The sequence below is a fragment of the Lynx canadensis genome, chromosome D2 (assembly GCF_007474595.2).
Source record: "Lynx canadensis isolate LIC74 chromosome D2, mLynCan4.pri.v2, whole genome shotgun sequence".
Classification (NCBI taxonomy): Eukaryota; Metazoa; Chordata; class Mammalia; order Carnivora; family Felidae; genus Lynx; species Lynx canadensis.
Window position 1 is genome coordinate 32,389,313 of NC_044313.2, and position 18,144 is coordinate 32,407,456.

The 18,144-nt window shown below is 42.1% G+C and overlaps 1 protein-coding gene across 2 annotated transcripts in view; it reads right to left on the bottom strand.

Moving 5' to 3' along the window:
* Positions 1-18,144, bottom strand: part of ENTPD1 (ectonucleoside triphosphate diphosphohydrolase 1) — a 90,014-nt gene that overhangs the window by 13,308 nt on the left and 58,562 nt on the right. Inside the window, exons 3-7 of one of the 2 annotated variants that reach the window (XM_030334509.2) lie at positions 11,911-12,028; positions 8,895-9,045; positions 6,757-6,916; positions 5,822-6,061; positions 4,359-4,616 (exon numbers count right to left, since the gene is read on the bottom strand). In XM_030334509.2, coding sequence (XP_030190369.1) covers positions 4,359-4,616; positions 5,822-6,061; positions 6,757-6,916; positions 8,895-9,045; positions 11,911-12,028 — 927 coding nt within the window. The remainder of the gene's footprint in view (positions 1-4,358; positions 4,617-5,821; positions 6,062-6,756; positions 6,917-8,894; positions 9,046-11,910; positions 12,029-18,144) is intronic. The other variant, XM_032595145.1, reaches the window with a different exon arrangement.

The following is an 18,144-nucleotide window of genomic DNA, read 5'->3' on the forward strand; positions in this document are numbered from 1 at the left end:
CCATTCATACTCAAATTCATACTTGTTTTTTCATTTTATATATCTGTCAATCTTTTCTGAAAGTCTTCATGTGTCAAGGCCTAACTGATAGTTTTCCTGGCTGTATATGCTCTTCAGAAACCCACTCAGGTGAGTTTTAATATCTAAGCTGGCCTCTTACATCCCTTGGAAAAGTCTCTGCTAGGGTGGAATATTGTTTATACAAACATGAATTGGAATTGAACTCACAAAAATTAAGTGCTGATGAGATGGGATGGGATGATAACATTTAGGGTGAGTATTTTTTCCTTTATTTATTTATATTATGTAATTAAAAAGTAATCTTAACCCTATTCAGAATGCTTCTATTTGGGGAGGCGCCTGGGTGGCTCAGTCGGTTGAGTGTCCGACTTCAGCTCAGGTCATGATCTCCTGGTTTGTGAGTTCAAGCCCTGCATGCATCGGGCTCTGTGCTGACAGCTCGGAGCCTGGAGCCTGCTTCAGATTCTGTGTCTCCCTCTCTCTCTCTCTGCCCCTCCCCAACTCACACTATGTCTCTGTCTCTCAAAAATGAATAAACATTTTAAAAGTTTTTTTTAAAAAGAATGCTTCTATTCATAATCCCAAGAATTATACTGAATGACAAAACCACCTTCTTCTTTTAATACCTCATGAGGATACACTGCTCAAAATCAGATGGTTCAAGGATACATCACCAAGTTTCTTCCTATGGCTGTGGTAGATGACTCTTTACAAGTCTGGAAGAAAAAAATCATTCTGATTCTGTTCTTGGGGTATGATTTAGGAGACTCCATACATCAGATAGACATTCTGTTGCCAGAATGGACCTAAAGGCAATTATTAAGGGAAATGCTGACTTAGTTCTAGGAATTCCTGACTTTGCCTTTAGGTACACTAAGGGGGATGGCCTGTACTACTGAGGTCAAAATCTGTGATCAGCTTCTTAATCTCCATGTTAGTAATTAGCCTTACTTTATAAACCTTTAATTGATTGGTGTCTATAACCTGTGGGCCCATATTTAAACAGCAACTGAGAATAGTAACATTCTAGGCCATCTTTAGAGAACATATAGTCTCAAAAGGTCAGCTCCCCATCTTCCAGTTTCCAGCTTAGAAATTTATGGAAGAGGACTTGAAAGATACATGTCTCCCCCTTTTCCAGGTACTCTGAATTCTTCCCTTCTATCAAGCTGAGTATCTATCAAAGACCTACTGCCTCAGTCCATTACAGAATTGCTATGACTGAGTTGGCTTTTTAATATTATGCCTCTAGCTTATAGTTGCTATAAGAAATTGCAATTAAAAAAATATGGTCAAAGACATTGTCTAATGAAATCTCCTTTATAAAATATCCTTGGGAATCAATTGTGGAATAGCTCTGCTTTGTCCTGGGACCCAGTATGCTGGGTATAATGAAAACTATGTATCTTGCTATGTCTTATTTTTCCCCTTGGCTACTCAGAAGCTCAGAGCTAAATACACGAACACACACACACACACACACACACACACACACACACACGCACCCCCCCCACAAGTATATGTATACATATGGAAACAAACAAGTGTTTAATGTTCTTTAATTCCAGTTCCATCTTGAATTTGTTTTACATTCTTTCTTGTTTATATAAATGATACAATGTGATCTTTAAGAAATTTTTCTAAATTACCTCATAAATAATTCTCTACAGATGTTCCCTTTTCCTTTTTGGTGTTTCTGATTTGCCTACAAATTGGATTCTGTCTAGCAACCAATGTAGTCAAACTGAGAAAAACAACATCGACAGTTTTTTAATACCCTATTTAAAGAGTAAGAATTAAATCACCAGCACTGAATGTAATTGTGGCAAACATTCCCTCCCTGCAAATTCTCTGTGGCTTGAGAATACCCAGGCTAATTGGTCCTGGAAATAATTAGAATGCAACTGGATTTTTGTGTTGCAAATAGTTATGCTTCCAGATGAAGAACTTGGCAGTGGGAACTTCTGCAGGTATAACAGCCGAGGGTGAGGACCATTAGGACAAAGGGCTAACCTTAATAAGGGCCCACATGGTGCTAGGGTACATTAGCTTTCTGCTACTGGTGGTGATATGCTGGAGGTGGCTCTTATCCACTCACAAGAGCTAATTGTTAAAATTTCAAGAGTTTTTGGGCCAGTTGATATTATGGTGATTAAAATGGGCCATGGTAGGAGTACTACCATGTAAACTGGCAAATGCCACAATTTAGCCCCTCCATCCCCAGAGAGCTGGTTGTTAGACATTTACTAGTCCACCACCACTTGTCTGGCTTATCACACACAACTAGCAAGGAGACAGGTAATTCTGTCCCCATTTTATAAATGAGGAAGCAGACCAAAAAAGTTTTTTTTTTTAGGCTTTAGGGAGAAATTACAGAGGGGAAAAAAAAAGTTCTGTAACAGAAACTGCCAAAGCAGGAATAGGTACAGGTACAGTGCTGACCTTAAGGGCTATATTCAGAGAAAAAAAGATCTCATTCAGAGGAAAACAATGAGCTAATCTAAGGAGACTGCCAAGTAGAGGTTCAGAAGGCTGTAAGGAGAACAATTTCAGCGAGGGACAAAGAGACCAAACAAAAAGGCATCCAAGGGGAACTCAAGTCTCCTCTACCCCTTCAACTCCGCTTCTCCCTACCTGGTTGGAAGAATCACATTCAAAGGCAAGAAATTCCACCACCACCACCCTCAAGTAGAAAGGGTTTGCTCATGCTTGAAGACAAGAATTGGGCTATATTTCCCTGGAGGTGAAACTTTCAGAAAAGTTAAAAAGTCAGTACACAATAGTACATTTCTTTTCCTCCAGATGTACTTCCTATCAGTGACTGGAATGGAAAGGGCCCTTGGCTGTCCCCAGCACCCCTTACTACCTTCCTCCTTTTTGTGTCCCCCTCTTTTATCTGCCAGCAGTTAGATCCAAGGCAACTGCGTTGGCTCAGAAAAGTCCAATATGGGCTGCCAGTGCCAGTTCAGCTATAGGGCATCCAGGTGAGGTTCTAGTTGGTAACAAATTTAGGTTTGGAGCTAACTAATCACCAAGCCTTACTCTGCCAGGCATTGTTCTTGCATGTTATTTCCCTCAGGAACCTTGAGGGGAGGAGGAACTATGGTCTGGGCCATGGGTAAGGTAAGCCTGGATCCATGGTACCACCCATTATTGTTTTCCCAGAGACCGTGGGAATGAAGAGCTCATATAGTTGACAAGTGGCAAATCCAGAATTTAAAGCAGGTTCTCTTACTACAGGGCCTGTGCTCTATTCAGGGAGCTCTTTCTGTGACATTGGGCTGAGCCAGGAGACCTTGGGTGAAGCTCTCCTGCGGGGGTCCCATAGGAGAGTTGAACCTCTCTCCTCATATGCTGATCTGTTTTCTGGGAAAGGGAGAAAGAGTGTGAAGGCAGATAAAAGTCCTTTTTTTTCTATGAGTGATATCTTAAGTAATTAAGTAATTAGTTAATAATTGGTCTTAATTGATGGTAGCTAATTTTGCAATCTATTACTAAACTATGATTATAATGCTTGGTCTCCAGGACCAAAATATGAAATCTGAATTATGAGTAGTTCAAGCAGCACCTCTTCTATCTCTGCTCAAATATTTTGTCTTATTCTAGAGTAATTAAAAAGGAATTTGGAGCTTGGATTCAACTAGTCCCCCAGCTGATCAAAATGTAGTATAAATGATGCTATCTTCAATATTTCCTTGGGATTTCCTAAGTTTCTACTTGAGTTTATAGAGGAAAACCTTTAGCCAAGACATCTAACTGCTACCTCTCCTTCTTCTGACATTCATGAAGCCACTTATGGCAGATCCCAATGGGTGTGCCTATCCATCAGCCAGCTCGTTCTTCTGGCTTACAGATTCCTGATTTTACCTATGTAGAGGAACACAATATGTGTAAGAAAGACTCTCTACTTCCAAGGATGAACAATGATTAGTCTAAACCAAACATGGTAATCCATTCCCCCTTGTTCACAGATGGGTTAGAAGTGTGTATTTCATCAAATTCTGGCCAATGGCATCTGAAAAGACAGTTGTTGGCACTTCTGCAAAATTGGACAGAAATGTATGCAAGAGAAACTTCCTCCTCCCCTGCTTTAGTTTTGCATATGAAACAGAAGCTGCCATCTTAGCACCACAAAAAAGGCCAAGAAGATAATAAGAAAGCTGATCCAAGTCCTAACATCGTTAAAACAAAGACTTAACCCAGAATTATCTACTTCAAGGCTTATTATCATATGAGAGAAAAATAAATCCTATTACTTAAACACCATGTAGACATATACTCTATAACTTGCAACCCAAATCATCCTAATCAACATACCTTATTATTTTACAACTTACCCCAAAATCCCCGTGAAGTGGTGGCAAGAAAATCCCATTGAAGGAACAGTGGGAGTAAGGGCAGTAACTAGTGTTGAAGAGTTCAAGGATGCTTTCATGGCATTGTTGATAGTTTCCAGTGCCTTGGATTTGAAACTCATCGAATGGAAGAGTCATCTCAAATCTCTTGGTGCAGGGGCCACTGTAAAGTTCACTTACATTCATTACTATTTCATATCCAGGGTGAAAGCATGGGTCCCTGAGGATTCCATTTGTACCCTGAATGGAAAAATCACATGAAGACATCATGTGCAAATATGTTGGGTACAAAAGCACCACTCTGCCTTCATTTATGTGTAGGAATTTTACAATATGTTAGCGTTGGCATCAATATACCCTTGCCATGCCTTTTTCACCCTTAGGAATAGTCAGATTTGTATAATAGGCACCAGAAGTGGTATCAGATGTAAATGAACTTTCACTATTCATAGAAAGCTAATAGAGTTCAAGCTGGAAGAAATGCCATTATTTTGGAATGTCCCCTAGTGCTTAGTACAAATGAAAGATTCACAAGGAAAACTCTCAAGGCTCTCACAAGTCCAAGCTGGGGTAGTTCTCCAGGAGGAGTCTGCCCACACCCCATCCCCACTTTCAAGCAAAAAATCAGAAGCTCCAACAGCTGAAAATGCCTTAGAGCATTTAAGCCAGGAGTACCAAAATGACTTTTAACCCACACCTCAGTATGTTCAAGAGAAGAAAGGGGGCTGGTATGAAAAAAGGCTTAGTAGAGCCTTGGGGCTCAGTAGGTATCTCTCAGTAGCTCCTATTCCAATGGGAGGTGCCTTATTGACAGTGCTTCTGAGAACCAGAGTGAGAGCTTTGGAGGAGAGCAGGGAACTGGTTGCCCTTTCAGGGGAGACAAGACTCAGCTGGATGTGACATCCTTGCTGTGTGTGTCAGGGTGTGCCTGGTACTCACATGATTTTGAGTGTGTTTAACTTTTCTTGTCTTCAAGAAACAAAAAGCGTCTGGGGGAAAAGACTTGAAGTGTTGATGGATAAATTCTGTTTTCCCTGAGTGTTTTTCTCCTTCTCTCCAGGTTGTTTCTAACAGCCCTGTTTTCTGCAGTTTGTTGGAAATGGAGACTAAAAAGTGCTAAAGAGCTTATAAATTGCACAATCCCCCAACAATACTCTAGCATGTAGTTTTCACTGTCAAGCCCACAGGGGTGAGAAATTATTTGCCAAGAAAGGATTTGAGTTGTGTCCTTGGAGACAGTGCAGTAAACAAACACAGGAGGTGATGTCTGGATGGGACGATTCACAGGGGTCGACCAGATGTAGTTAGATATCCTGTTTGAAAAGGTTTGGAAAGTACAGTAACCAAGTTCAGACCAATTACTGAAGTAGAAAGAGACAACAACAGGATGTGGGGGCTGGTGGCCCAGATGTGGGGAGGGTGGGTCTGGATTCAGTTAAACTTGCCTGAATGTCCTTGGCCAGTTTCTGCCTGAGCGCTTGATCCTTCCCATAGCATAAGAAGCTGTGCGTGTACACGCTGTAGTCCTTGCCATAGAGGCGAAAGTGCAGAGCGTTGCTTGGAGACTCAATCCTCTCGTTTTGGGGCACAAAAGTGATTTGTGTAGAGGCTCCCCCAAGGTCTAAAGCTCCATAGGTTCCCTGAGAATTGCCTCCATTTGGCTTCAGGTTGAGCCAACTCAATTTCTGAAAGAGAGTACAGTCATCAGTGGCAGCAGTTTCTGGACACCTTTGTTTCACACTATATCTTGGACTCAGGGACTTTCTAAGGTGAAGAAAAGGGGACATAAGGTGACACAAAGGTCACTGAAGGCTCCTGAATCTGTATAAGATCAACAGCAGGTTAAGGGACTTTGAAGATAAAGCTCAGACTGCAGCAACATAGAAGTGGCATAGCCAGTGTTTATGAACAAGGAATGTGGGCTGAAAAGACTCAAGTTCAAGTCTCCACTCATTTGCTCATTAGCTATGTGACCTGGAACAGAATAATTACCTTCTCTAGGCCTCAGTTTGAGACTCCTAAATGAGGGAATTCCTCATATTGTTCTGAAGATGGAATCAGACAGTACATGGAAAGTGCTTAGCACAGCACAAGACACACAGCACTAGGCAAATATTTGCTATTTTTATTTTTAATGATAGATTTTTTACTTCCTCTCTGTCTCCCTAAGGTGAAAGTATGATTTCCTCATCCTCCAAGAGGAAACGTTCTTATACTAAAATTCATCAGAATACCGCTGGTGACCCTTGCAATTGTGGGGATAAATTACTTCATCCATTCATCCATCATTCATTCTGGCTACCGATCCAAATCCTGCCTGAGATAGCAATGGCACTGACCTCCTGGGAGCTACCTCCCTTGGGTGCTGTGAGATAATCACCTGAGTGAATTTTCCCAGCAGATAGTTGATAGTAATCCAGCCATAGGCACCTTCCTCTTGGCCAGTGATGATTCTAGCACCATGGAAGTCAAAGTGGTAGTTGTTGAGGCTCTTGGTCACCACACTCAGGACTTTGTCTGCCAACTGTTCATTTTCCATCCTGCACAAAGAAGAGCTGAATTTACTGGTTTTGTTGAATAACTACAGGTACTCATTTCAGTCAGAGCTTCCAGCAACACTCCTAGGAAGCGAACCATAACTTGCTGGAAGAAACAGAGATAGAGATTCACACACACAGCTGTCTGAGGAGCCCTCCTTTTGGGTGAGGCAGAACTAGTCTTTTGCCCCCCCCCCCAATCCAAATCCTTCCAGTCCCTACATAGACTGCTCTTCCTAAAATACCATTTTTTGCTGTTGCTCCCTGGCTCCAAGATATTATCAAAGTAATTTTAATTTGGGGGGCGGTGATGGCTGGATATTGGTTATCACCACACCTATAGATGACGAATGCTACATTAGCCATTGCTGGTGGCTTCTAGCTAGTTCCAGAGTCAGGCTCTGCTTGAGGTTTTTAATTAGGGCTGTAGTAGACACCAGGTGGCAAATGTCCTGGGACAGATACCAAACCTCCATTGGAGCCAGACTGGGAAAAAAAAATCTTATTCACATTGAATCTCAGTTCTTGGGTCTGTTTGAGACATTGAGACCTAGAGAAGGAATCTTCCAGGGTTGTCATAACGAAGATGGGATACATCTGCTTCTGAGATCTAGACTACACAATGTTGAAAGCCTCTAGGTCAGAGAATGCTGTCTTCCAACCACAGCTGAATCCTCTCATCACTCATCTGAATAGCTTCACACGCTTCCTGTGGCTGCCTCATCCCCAGTTCTCCTCCCTCCCAATCCACCTCTCTTCCAGTGTCGTCATTTGTGTACCATCCTGTAATGGCTACCCATTATCTCCCAGATGAACACCAAACTCCCAGTGTGGCCCACAAGGCACTTCATGCGCTGGACCCTGCCTCTTCAGAATTCCACTTAGAATCCTGATCCTCCCATTTACCACGTGTGTGAATTTGGGTGAGTTACTCTACACGTGTATGCCACAGCTCCCTTATCTGGCTAAGAATAGCCAATAATACCTCCTCAAAGAGTTATAATGATTAAAGCACAGCGCTAACATAGTAATGGCTCAACAAATACAAGCTGCTTCATAGCTATTATTACTATTGTTTTTATTATTATTTTACTATATGCAGTCTATGTTCTATCAATGCAGAACTATTTATGGTCCTCTGAATATGCCCTGGTCTCTCACTCATCCCTATATTTGCACTTCTGTTAGAACGCAAGCTTCAGGAAGGCAGGGACTTGTCCTCTTCACTGCTGTGTCCCCAGCACTTAGAACAGTGTCTGCCACATAACAGATGTTGGAGAAACATAGGTAATAGAATGCGTGACATCTTCTCTGGCTTTAATGTGCCCTTCCCCCACCCTCCAGCTTGTCCTTCATGAATCAGTTCCTGTGTTTCCTCCTCCCATTCTGGGCAGGGCCAAATGTGCTCCCACAGCAGCTCTGAACACTTCTCTGTTGAAGAACTGATTGCCTGTATCGAAACTCTGATCTCCTTGAGAGCTGAGTCACCTACTTTCATGTCCCAGGACAGAGTAGGCAGGCAAAACATGCTGAATGAATGAATGAACGAACAAAAGATAACGCACACGGGTACTCAGTGGTGACCAATGAAGATGTGCTAGTTGTGACTATTTGTGTCTTGGGACCTCTGTGGGTCTCCTCTGGTCTTCCTCCTCCCAGATATTGGATAGCTAAATTGGTAGTCTCAAATCCCAGAGTACAGAGGCTCAACATTTCTCTCTTTGTGCCCCTGCCCCCTTGAATTCTCTGGGGGCAGACGGGCAAGAGGACTTTTTAAAATCATACTTTAAACTCCCACCATTACACATACTAAGAATTTGGGAGTTTTACCCACTTCCTGAGATCTTCTTTCTAAAGTGTTGCCATTAAGGATATCTAAATTTGGGGTGTTAGGGAGGTGTGGCACTATCGCGTAACTTCAGAGGCTCTCACAATGCCAAGCCTAACCCCCAGCCCTCTTTGTCCCCACCTGTTGCTATACCTGAGCAACCGCATGCCTGCCGTAGCTCCCAGGTAAACAGGCGTCCCTTGGTGCTGGGACTTTGGAATCACTTGACTGGCTCTTTCCATGCATTCAGTCAGATAAGCATCTATTTCGTTTAATCTTTGAGCATATCTTGAGATTCCGGGACCTAAGGAAAGATGTAGAAGCAGATGACAATCTTTTTTAAAAGTACAGGACACACTTTGATAATATTAGAGCAGGGGCGCCTGGGTGGCGCAGTCGGTTAAGCGTCCGACTTCAGCCAGGTCACGATCTCACGGTCCGTGAGTTCGAGCCCCGCGTCGGGCTCTGGGCTGATGGCTCAGAGCCTGGAGCCTGTTTCCGATTCTGTGTCTCCCTCTCTCTCTGCCCCTCGCCCGTTCATGCTCTGTCTCTCTCTGTCCCAAAAATAAATAAACATTGAAAAAAAAAATTAAAAAAAAAAAAGATAATATTAGAGCAAAACACTGGTGTCTTTAGAGACCATCAAAGAAGACAGCTTTTTGGTGTGATATATTAAGTTATATATGATGTGATATATTACGATATATTAAGTTGGTGTACTTAGAGGGTGACTCTCTGAACCTGGCCTTGATAAGATCTATTTTCAGGCCTCAGACTGGGTCTGTCCACTGTTCAATAATTTTGCCGCTGGATGGCGCAATTTTCACATTCAATTGCGTAATCTTCCTTACAGGTTCTCTCAAAGTTTAATGGGGATCTCACAGACAGCTACCCTAGAGAGCTGCTTTTTGATGATTCTTCTGTAAAGTTGTAACTAACACTAATGCCTAGAAAAATTAAAATAAGCACAAGGTACACTGGCTTTTACTGAAAAGACAGGAACCGCTACTAACTAGCTATGTGATCATGGCCAGTACCTAAAATTGCTGAAGTGGAGTTTCTTCCTTTGTTAGAATACGTGTCTCCTCAGAGATTTTTCCACTCTGAAACCAAGTCCCCCTAGTGAAACTATTTTTCCAGTGTTAGAGCAAAACTAACTGTTGCTAAGAAGAGGATTAGAGCCAAGATTCCTTAAGCTTTTTGAAGTTATGCTTAACAATTTCAGCTCACTTTAAAATAAACATCTACACCGTCAGTGCTTTTTAGTGAAAATGTGAATTAAAGATAATGGACAGATATGTTATCCATATCTTTCACAGGTTTTTAAAAGATCCTATTTACTTAACAGTAATGAAAAATCAGCTCTAAGTTATCAGTTTTGATTCAAAAAGGCTAGCCTTCAAGAACTGGAGGCTTTCCACTCAACTTTCATCTAAATATTTGATTAGAGAATTCTCTCTTTTGAGAAGGGAAAAGCCCTGCGCGTGTTAGGCCAGACACACATGGGATGAGTCTCAGAAGAAAGGTAGCTACTAAATTAAAAAAGCTACTAAATTAAAATTTTTAAAGCTTTTAAAAAAAATGGAAGGCAGTGAATTAACTAGAAGTCAATAAAATGAGGGATTTGGGCTTTAAGAAATGCTTAAAGTACCATCTCAAAATGGACGAGGCCAACATCTGAGGACATCAAGCTACTGGGTAAAATGACTTGCTCTCTTGAAAACATCTCCTCTCTACCACTTTCTTGGAAAACTTTGAAAATTGGGGGACCCCACAGGCCATCAAAGTAAAAGTCAATCTTCTTGGAGCTAGATTACCTGTCTGACTAAAAATATACAATGGGCCCCTGACTCAAAAGGCCAAGAGAGATAAAGGTAAAAGAGGATGGTGCAGTGTGGTAACATTCAGTGCATGTTGGGGTATTGGGTGGATGGAGTGGAAGGAGCTGAATGGACAACTCTAACCTGTTCTGTGACCTTAGGAGAAAACTAACTAGGAACAAAAGTCAGTATGTAACGCGGTGATTCAAAGTAGCAGCGAGCCTGGAGTGCAGTTAAGAGACCTAGATTCTTGTCCTGGTTCTGTTGCTACCAATAAGTCACTAGTCTTCCAGGTTTTTGCTTCCTTCTCTGAGAACAAGATTGAAATGACCCACGAGGTCCTTTTCCAGGCCTAGGAGTCTATGATTTTGGCCTTCTGTGCCTATGTGAAAACTAAAGGCTTTTGAAAATTTCTTCCAAGCTGTAGCTTAGGGGACCAAGATTAAGAGTAACCATTCTTTGGACCAACAGCATCAACATCACCTGGGAACCTGTTAGAAATGCAAATTCTGGGGCCTGTCCCAGACCTACTACCTCAGAAACTCTGGGGGTGGAACCCAGCATCAGTGTTTTAACAAACCCTCCAGGGGGCTCTGCTAAAGATTCAAATTTGAGAACCACTGGAGAAGTCGTGGGTTCAAAGTTGAGCAGATCTCCATTTGAACCCCAGTTCCATCAATTACTAGCTCAAAGCAACCTTAACAAGTGGCATAACCCCTCTTAAGCTCAATGCCCTCATTTTTATTTTATTTTATTTTATTTTATTTTATTTTATTTTATTTTATTTTATTTTATTTTTTAAAGTTTATTTATTTTGAGAAAGAGATAGCATGAGTGAGGGAGGGGCAGAGAGGGAGACAGAGAATTCCAAGCAGGCTCCGTGCTATCAGCGCAGAGCCCTACACAAGGCTTGAACTCATGAACCATGAGATCATGACCTGAGCCAAAACTAAGAGTTGGGCACTTAACCAACTGAGCCACCCAGGCACCTGATCCTCATTTTTAAACCATGGGACTAATATTCCATATGTCAAAGGGAGACCGTGAAGATGAAATAATGCATCTACAGCACTTGGTGCATGGCACACAGAAGTGTCCAGGTGATGGGAGCTACCATATTACTCAAGGGTTTTAAAGTTTGTTTCTTCCTCAAGGGCTCCATCATTAAGGACTGATTTCAATATTATTTTTATAATGACAATAAAATAGCAACAACAGCAGCTCCACTATGTTCTTTTACCCAACTTCCTTTTTCTCATGTGTTCCACTTGCCACACATGTTCTCATGTATGTTCTCCTCATGTTCTCATGCCCCACTGTCTCCCGTCCCCCCTTCTCCTTCATCTTACCTTTCAGCTTGCACTCTTCTATCTGGTGCACCACCCCTGTGTCATTCTCCTTTTCCGCTGGCCACTTATAGATGTACAAACTCGTGTGAGAAGAGCCTGCATCCAGCACAATCCCATACTGAGAGTAAAACATAACAAGAATTTATCAGCATTACAATATTCTTCTCCATACTCAGCTTGCAACAGAAAGGAGACAAAGATAGGAGTTTTCAAAAACGAAGAGAAGGATTTTAATTCAAGACAGACATGGGGGTGGAGGGGGTATGCCTGGTGTCACCCTGATCACAAGACCTACCAGGATACCAATCCCTCTAGAACAGTGGCTCTTAATGCTGGTTGCACATTAGAAATATCCAGGTCTTACCCAGGATGGGGCCTGAGACTCAGTATGAATTAGAAGCTTCTCAGGTGATTCTAATGGCCAGCCAGGAATCAGAACCATATGCTGAAGCAGCTAAGACAATATGGATGGAACAGACAACCATGAAACCAGCAGTGCCCAAACTTATGTACACACTGGAATCATGTCAGAATCACCTAGAGAGCCTCAGAGGCTACTGATGCCCGTGTTCCATCCCCAGATATGTGGTTTAATTGGTCTGGTATGTGGCCTGGGCTTTGGAAGAGACACATGGAAAATACTAAGCGTGTTTGCTTTTTAATTATGAATATAACTATATATTGTATTCAATAAAACTTTTAAAATATGTATTTTCATGTTTTGGGCTTTTGCATCTAGGGGGTATGAAAGCAAGAATAAAGGAAGAAAGATGATGGGAAGACAGGGGGAGAAGTCAGTATGAGAAAGAACTAGATGGTCAGAGGAGAAAGGGGGAAAGAATAAAGTCCTCACATTACATTTCATGAGTACGTTAAATGTACCAGGGAGATGTGCTGTCAAAACTGTGCTGTAGTGTAGGTACTCTTTTTATCCGTGCTATAGAGGTAAGAAACTAAAGTACAAAGAGGTTAAGTAATTTACTCAAGATACAGAGCCAATAGGTGACAGAGCCTGGATTTGGATCACAGTCACACCCAAGACCTCATGCTGTATATACAGACAAACATAGGAGCAAGGGCAGAACAACAGCTCTCAAACTGATCCCCTATTAAAGGCTTTTAACAAGGGGTAACTACAGCCAAGTGCACAGATTTTAGGTGTGCATCCCAATGAATTTTTGCATATGTGCACATCCATATACACCACCATCAATATCGAGATTCAGAACATTTTCTACTCCTGAGAAGGCTTCCTAGTGCCCCTTTCAGTCAGTTTCTCCTGAGGGTAACCTTTGTCTTGATTTCTATCACCATAGATGAGTTTTGCTTATTTCTGAGCTGCGGTAAAGAGACTCACACTGTGTGTCTCCTTTATGGGTAGCTTCTTTTCCTCTATACTGTCTCTCAGATGCTTCCAGACTGTGTGCAGCAATAGTTCATCCTTTTTGTTGCTGTGGAATATTTCATTTTTTACTGCATGCACTATAGTTTTATCCATTCTATTTTTGGTGGACATTTGAGTTGTTTCCAGTTTGGGACTACTGGGCATATAACTGCCAGGAACATTCTTGCACATGTCATTTTGTGGATATAAGCTCTCATTTCATTTGGATATCGACCTAGGAGTAGACTGCCGAATGCCTTTTTTAATTTATTTTTTTAACATTTCTTTATTATTGAGACAGAGACACAGAGCATGAGCAGGGGAAGGGCAGAGAGAGGGGGAGACACAGAATCCGAAGCAGGCTCCAGGCTCTGAGCTGTCAGCACAGAGCCCGATGCAGGGCTCAAGCGCACGAACTGTGAGATCATGACCTGAGCCGAAGTCGGACGCTTAACTGACTGAGCCACCCAGGCAGCCCCCGAGTGCCCTTTTTGATCATCTCATCTTCATCTTTGGTTACATCCCTAAGTTCAATCAGGAAAAATGCCATGATTGGATAACAATGTCTGCCATGATTTTGTGAGGAGAGCATGACAGCACATGTACTTTTATTTATCAGCCCTATACTAGAGAGAAACATGAAGGAAAGCAAACGGGGAAGCAGAAGGAAGAGAAAAAGAGGAAGCATTTCTAAAATGTGAGCCAATCACTCTCATCACACTTTGCTACTGTGGACCTCAAAGTGTGGTCTGCCTCTTGATAATGCTCAGCTCAGCAGCTGTTTTATATATATCCTCTCACACTGTCTTATTACTTGGTAAGAACCTAAGAACTTCCAGGGAGAAAAGAAGACAAGAATGAGGATTCAAGAGACCTCCCTGGACCACTGGGAAGAGCTACAAGTGGACTCTGCTGAGGTGTCAAGCTTTATTCTGTTTTTCCAGATTAGGGAGTGTCAGTGTGCAGCAGTGGGAGGATCCTTGACCCTCCATAACCTCCACAGTGTTCTCAGCTTAGTTACACACAGCAGGACTCCCTGTGGCAATGAGCATTATGCCCTTAAAAAGAAAAATGCCTGTATGCTTGGCAAGAAAGCAAGCTGGACAGACTCCTCTGCAAGCAGGCTTGCAGTGAGAGGAAACCACGAATTGACTTAGGTATTGACCACTGCCGGCAGAGAGGGGAATGCCTGGGGTCTGGGGCCTTTGGAACCATGGGAAGCCTCCTAGAGTGGAGAAAGAGTCTCAGAGGTTGCACAGCAGAAAATTCTGTTGTTCCCTAGCAGGGTCCGTGAATCCTTCCCGCCAGAAAATGTTCCAACCACAGCAGCAGATGATAAAATCTATCAAGGCAGCAGCAGCAAGCAGCCTCTATCTGGAATCAGGACATTCTATTCTTTGTTGACATGAAGGTCACTCTTCCAGTAAAGCAAAGGAATCAGCCTTACTTCTATCAGCCTGCTTCTCGAAGGCCTTACACAGGGAGGTGGCTAAGAAACGATTGTTTTCACTACATTTCGCTTGTCAAGTGTTTGAGAAGGTGGAGTGTATACTGTAACACAGGCATTGAGGACATTTCACCTTGTGTATACAGCAGACTGGAATGCTAATCTGTTGAACGGTGCCAAATATTTTTTGTCTTCGGAAGTGGTTTGCAGAGTAAAGAATTGGCATCGCTTGCTGCTTGAGGGACAGATAAAGCTTGATTGTATGAACATTCTGTTTGAACATTTTGGAAGTCTGCCTTTCATTGTTACAAAACTGTCAGCATTTTTACACATTCCCATCTTAGAGCTAGAAGTTCATTCCATCTAATCTTTGTATTTGATAGATGAGAAACTATGTCCGGTACAATTTGACAACTTGCCTAACAAGTCCAGATAGTGAAGGCCTTAGGAGACCCATGTGGGGCCCAGGTGGCCACCGCCTTTTGTTTCTTTTTCACAGCAGCATTTCCAGTGCATGTTCCAGCGAGCACAAAGCCTGCAAGGATCCAGGCAAATAAACCTTCCCAGAAATCTGGGGAAAGCTGAATGTGCTCTCTCTCTTTCTCTCTCCTGGGTTCATAAACCCACTAGGTAGTGAATGCTTCACAGAAGTCTGGTGGTGGAGAAACTTGCCTAACTTTGTTTGAGCCAGCATTCCCTAGACTCCATGACAACAGAATTGTTTAAAATAAAAATCTCCACCCAACAGAAATGCTTTGACAAATGCTTTGTCTTGTGCCATCCTATCACTCTTACCCAGTGCTTCTGTAGCTCATATTTAAAACACTTCTAAAAGCCCCTGTGAGTCTGTTCTTCACATTAAAGAAACATCAAAGATTTGTGTGATGATGAAGAGATACGACATTCCCCTAGTACTATTTCAGTATTACTTTCTATTTTAAATATTTATTAAATATTTAATAATATTTCAATATTTCAATATTACTTTCTATTTTAAATATTTATTAAATAGCATCTAGGAAATGAAGGGGAAAGGTGTAAAAAGATACTTAAGATCCTACCAACTAGACATCACCGTCATTTTGATTTATCTCCTTCCAGTCTTTCCTAAATGCATAAATTTTTATATAGCTGAAATCTTACTGTTGTATACAATTTTATCTTAGGCTAGTTTTTGATCATGTCCACGATTTTAAAATCATAACCAATCTTTCTAAGCTATGTTGAGTGAACAGAAGCAGTGCTCTAGAAAAAGGAACAATAAAAATGACCTTGCTTGGTTCATGGAGAGGCCAATGTAGGGCGTTTGGTGAAGACCTGGAGGTACAGGTGACAACAGACCCTGAGCCCACCGAGAGGGGTCATGTGGAGGTGGGCCAAAACTCTCCTTAAGATGGAAGTAATTCTACCTGCACAAATGTCACAAGTCCAAGAGTCTGAGTAAATGTCCCTAGATGTGGGGGTAAACAGAAAACTGGAGCATCAGATGATCTACTTGTATTCCTGACTCTGCAGAAGTGAGATATTCAACCTCAGTCTTCTCATTCAGAAGCACCTGCCATGACACTGACCAGCCCTCGATTCCCTGGAGGACAGGTAGCTTCTGTTCCACAGCCTTGGCCCAGAATGCCCTTCACCTGAGATGCCAGCCTTCTCTGACCTTCTCAGATTTGACTCTACCCTCCTAATCCATGGCTCAGAGTACCTGTACTTTTGCTCTAAAGACAGCACTTACCATGACGTGTACTACATGTCTGTGTGGCTATTTGCTTCATGTCTGTCTTCCCCATAAGGATGTGGTACATTGTTCAGGCAGCTCTATTTTGCTTACCATGGTATAGCCAGCATCCACCACAGTATACACTACCACGTGTTAGGCACAAAGAAGGAATTCAACAGACAATTGTTGTATTGAATGAATGAATGAGGGGGGTTAGAGTTATATGGTTCCTGCACTCCTTCCAGTCTCAAAAGAAGTTAATATTCACAGCCCAATATAAAGTAGTGCCATTGGGGTTGAGTTCCACCACCACTACCACCACCACCCAAAAAAAACCTGTAAGCCAGGTAACATGGGCAGCCATGGGATAATTAACTTCTCTTGGTCATTTCAAACATACTGGTTCTTTAGAATCTTTCTTAAAAGTCTCTGTAGCTTTAGTTGTACTTTTAGCAGCCTCCTCAGTCTGTTTCAGTGAGTCCTTTTGAATAAACAAAACTAATCCTTTTGAACTTGACTCTAGTACTCTATAAACAAATCAGGTCTCCATTAGCTACAGCAATGCCGGCAGGGCCTATAAACAATTGGAGACCATTTTCTGCCTTTTTTTCCCCTTTAATTGGAATTACTAGACCTTCAATACAAACCACAGTTTTATTGCTTTTGTTTGTTTAATCGTGGTAAAATACACCGAACATAAACTTAACCATTTTAAGTGTACGTTCAATGTACAGTTCAGTGGCATTAAGTACATTCACACTTTGGTGCAAACACCACCACCATCCATCACCAGGGATTGTTTTTTAAACAAGACAACATTAAAATCCAGTGGAGTACAAATAATATAGACATTTTCCGGGAGTATTTGAGATTGACAATTGGAGCAAATCCTTCCAAATTCTCCATAAAAAGATACAATCGCACAATCACAAATGCTTAACGAAAAAGACCACTTTAATTCCCTGTGAAAAAGCAGATACACTGGGACAGGCTCAGCAACCTTAACAGATTAGCAGCTAACGGCCTTCCCTAGAACTCATCTCCCTCAAAGTAGTGTGGACAGCTAGTCTCCACAAGGGCTTCTGATGTGCTAGATACTCTGATAAGTGAGCCACTGGTATTATTCCTTATAATCCTCACAACCACTTCCATTTTAATATGAGGAAACTGAGGCATAGAGAGAGAATCCTACTTGCCCAAGTCTCATAGCAGAAAGTAGCAGATCTGAGACTGAAATCAAAACCATCTGGTCCCTGAGCCAGCAGGCTTTCCACAGAAGTGGCAGCTGTTAATGAAGGCATGTGGTTTGGTACTGGGTCAGTCTGGTGCCTTTGAGAGAACCCTGTGGGGATCTGTGTGTGCCAGAATGTAGAATGTTTGTGCTATAAGGAATATCTGGTAACTCGCTAAATGCCAGTGTTCACTAATGAGCAGGAAATTAAGGAAGTGATGAACTGAGCAGATCTGAAAAGCTACCTCCCCATCCAGGTCCGCTAGGATAAAGGCACTTTCCCAGGGGCCACGCAGTTCACTAAGGCCTATTTTTTGAAAGTCATCATTGCATATCTACGGGACAGTTGGTTCCCAGACTTTAAGGGCATGGGAATGTCCCAGAATGCATATTCAACAGGTAGGTTTTTCAAACCCTGCAACCTGAAGGTTCAAACTGAGTTGGGGCTGGGG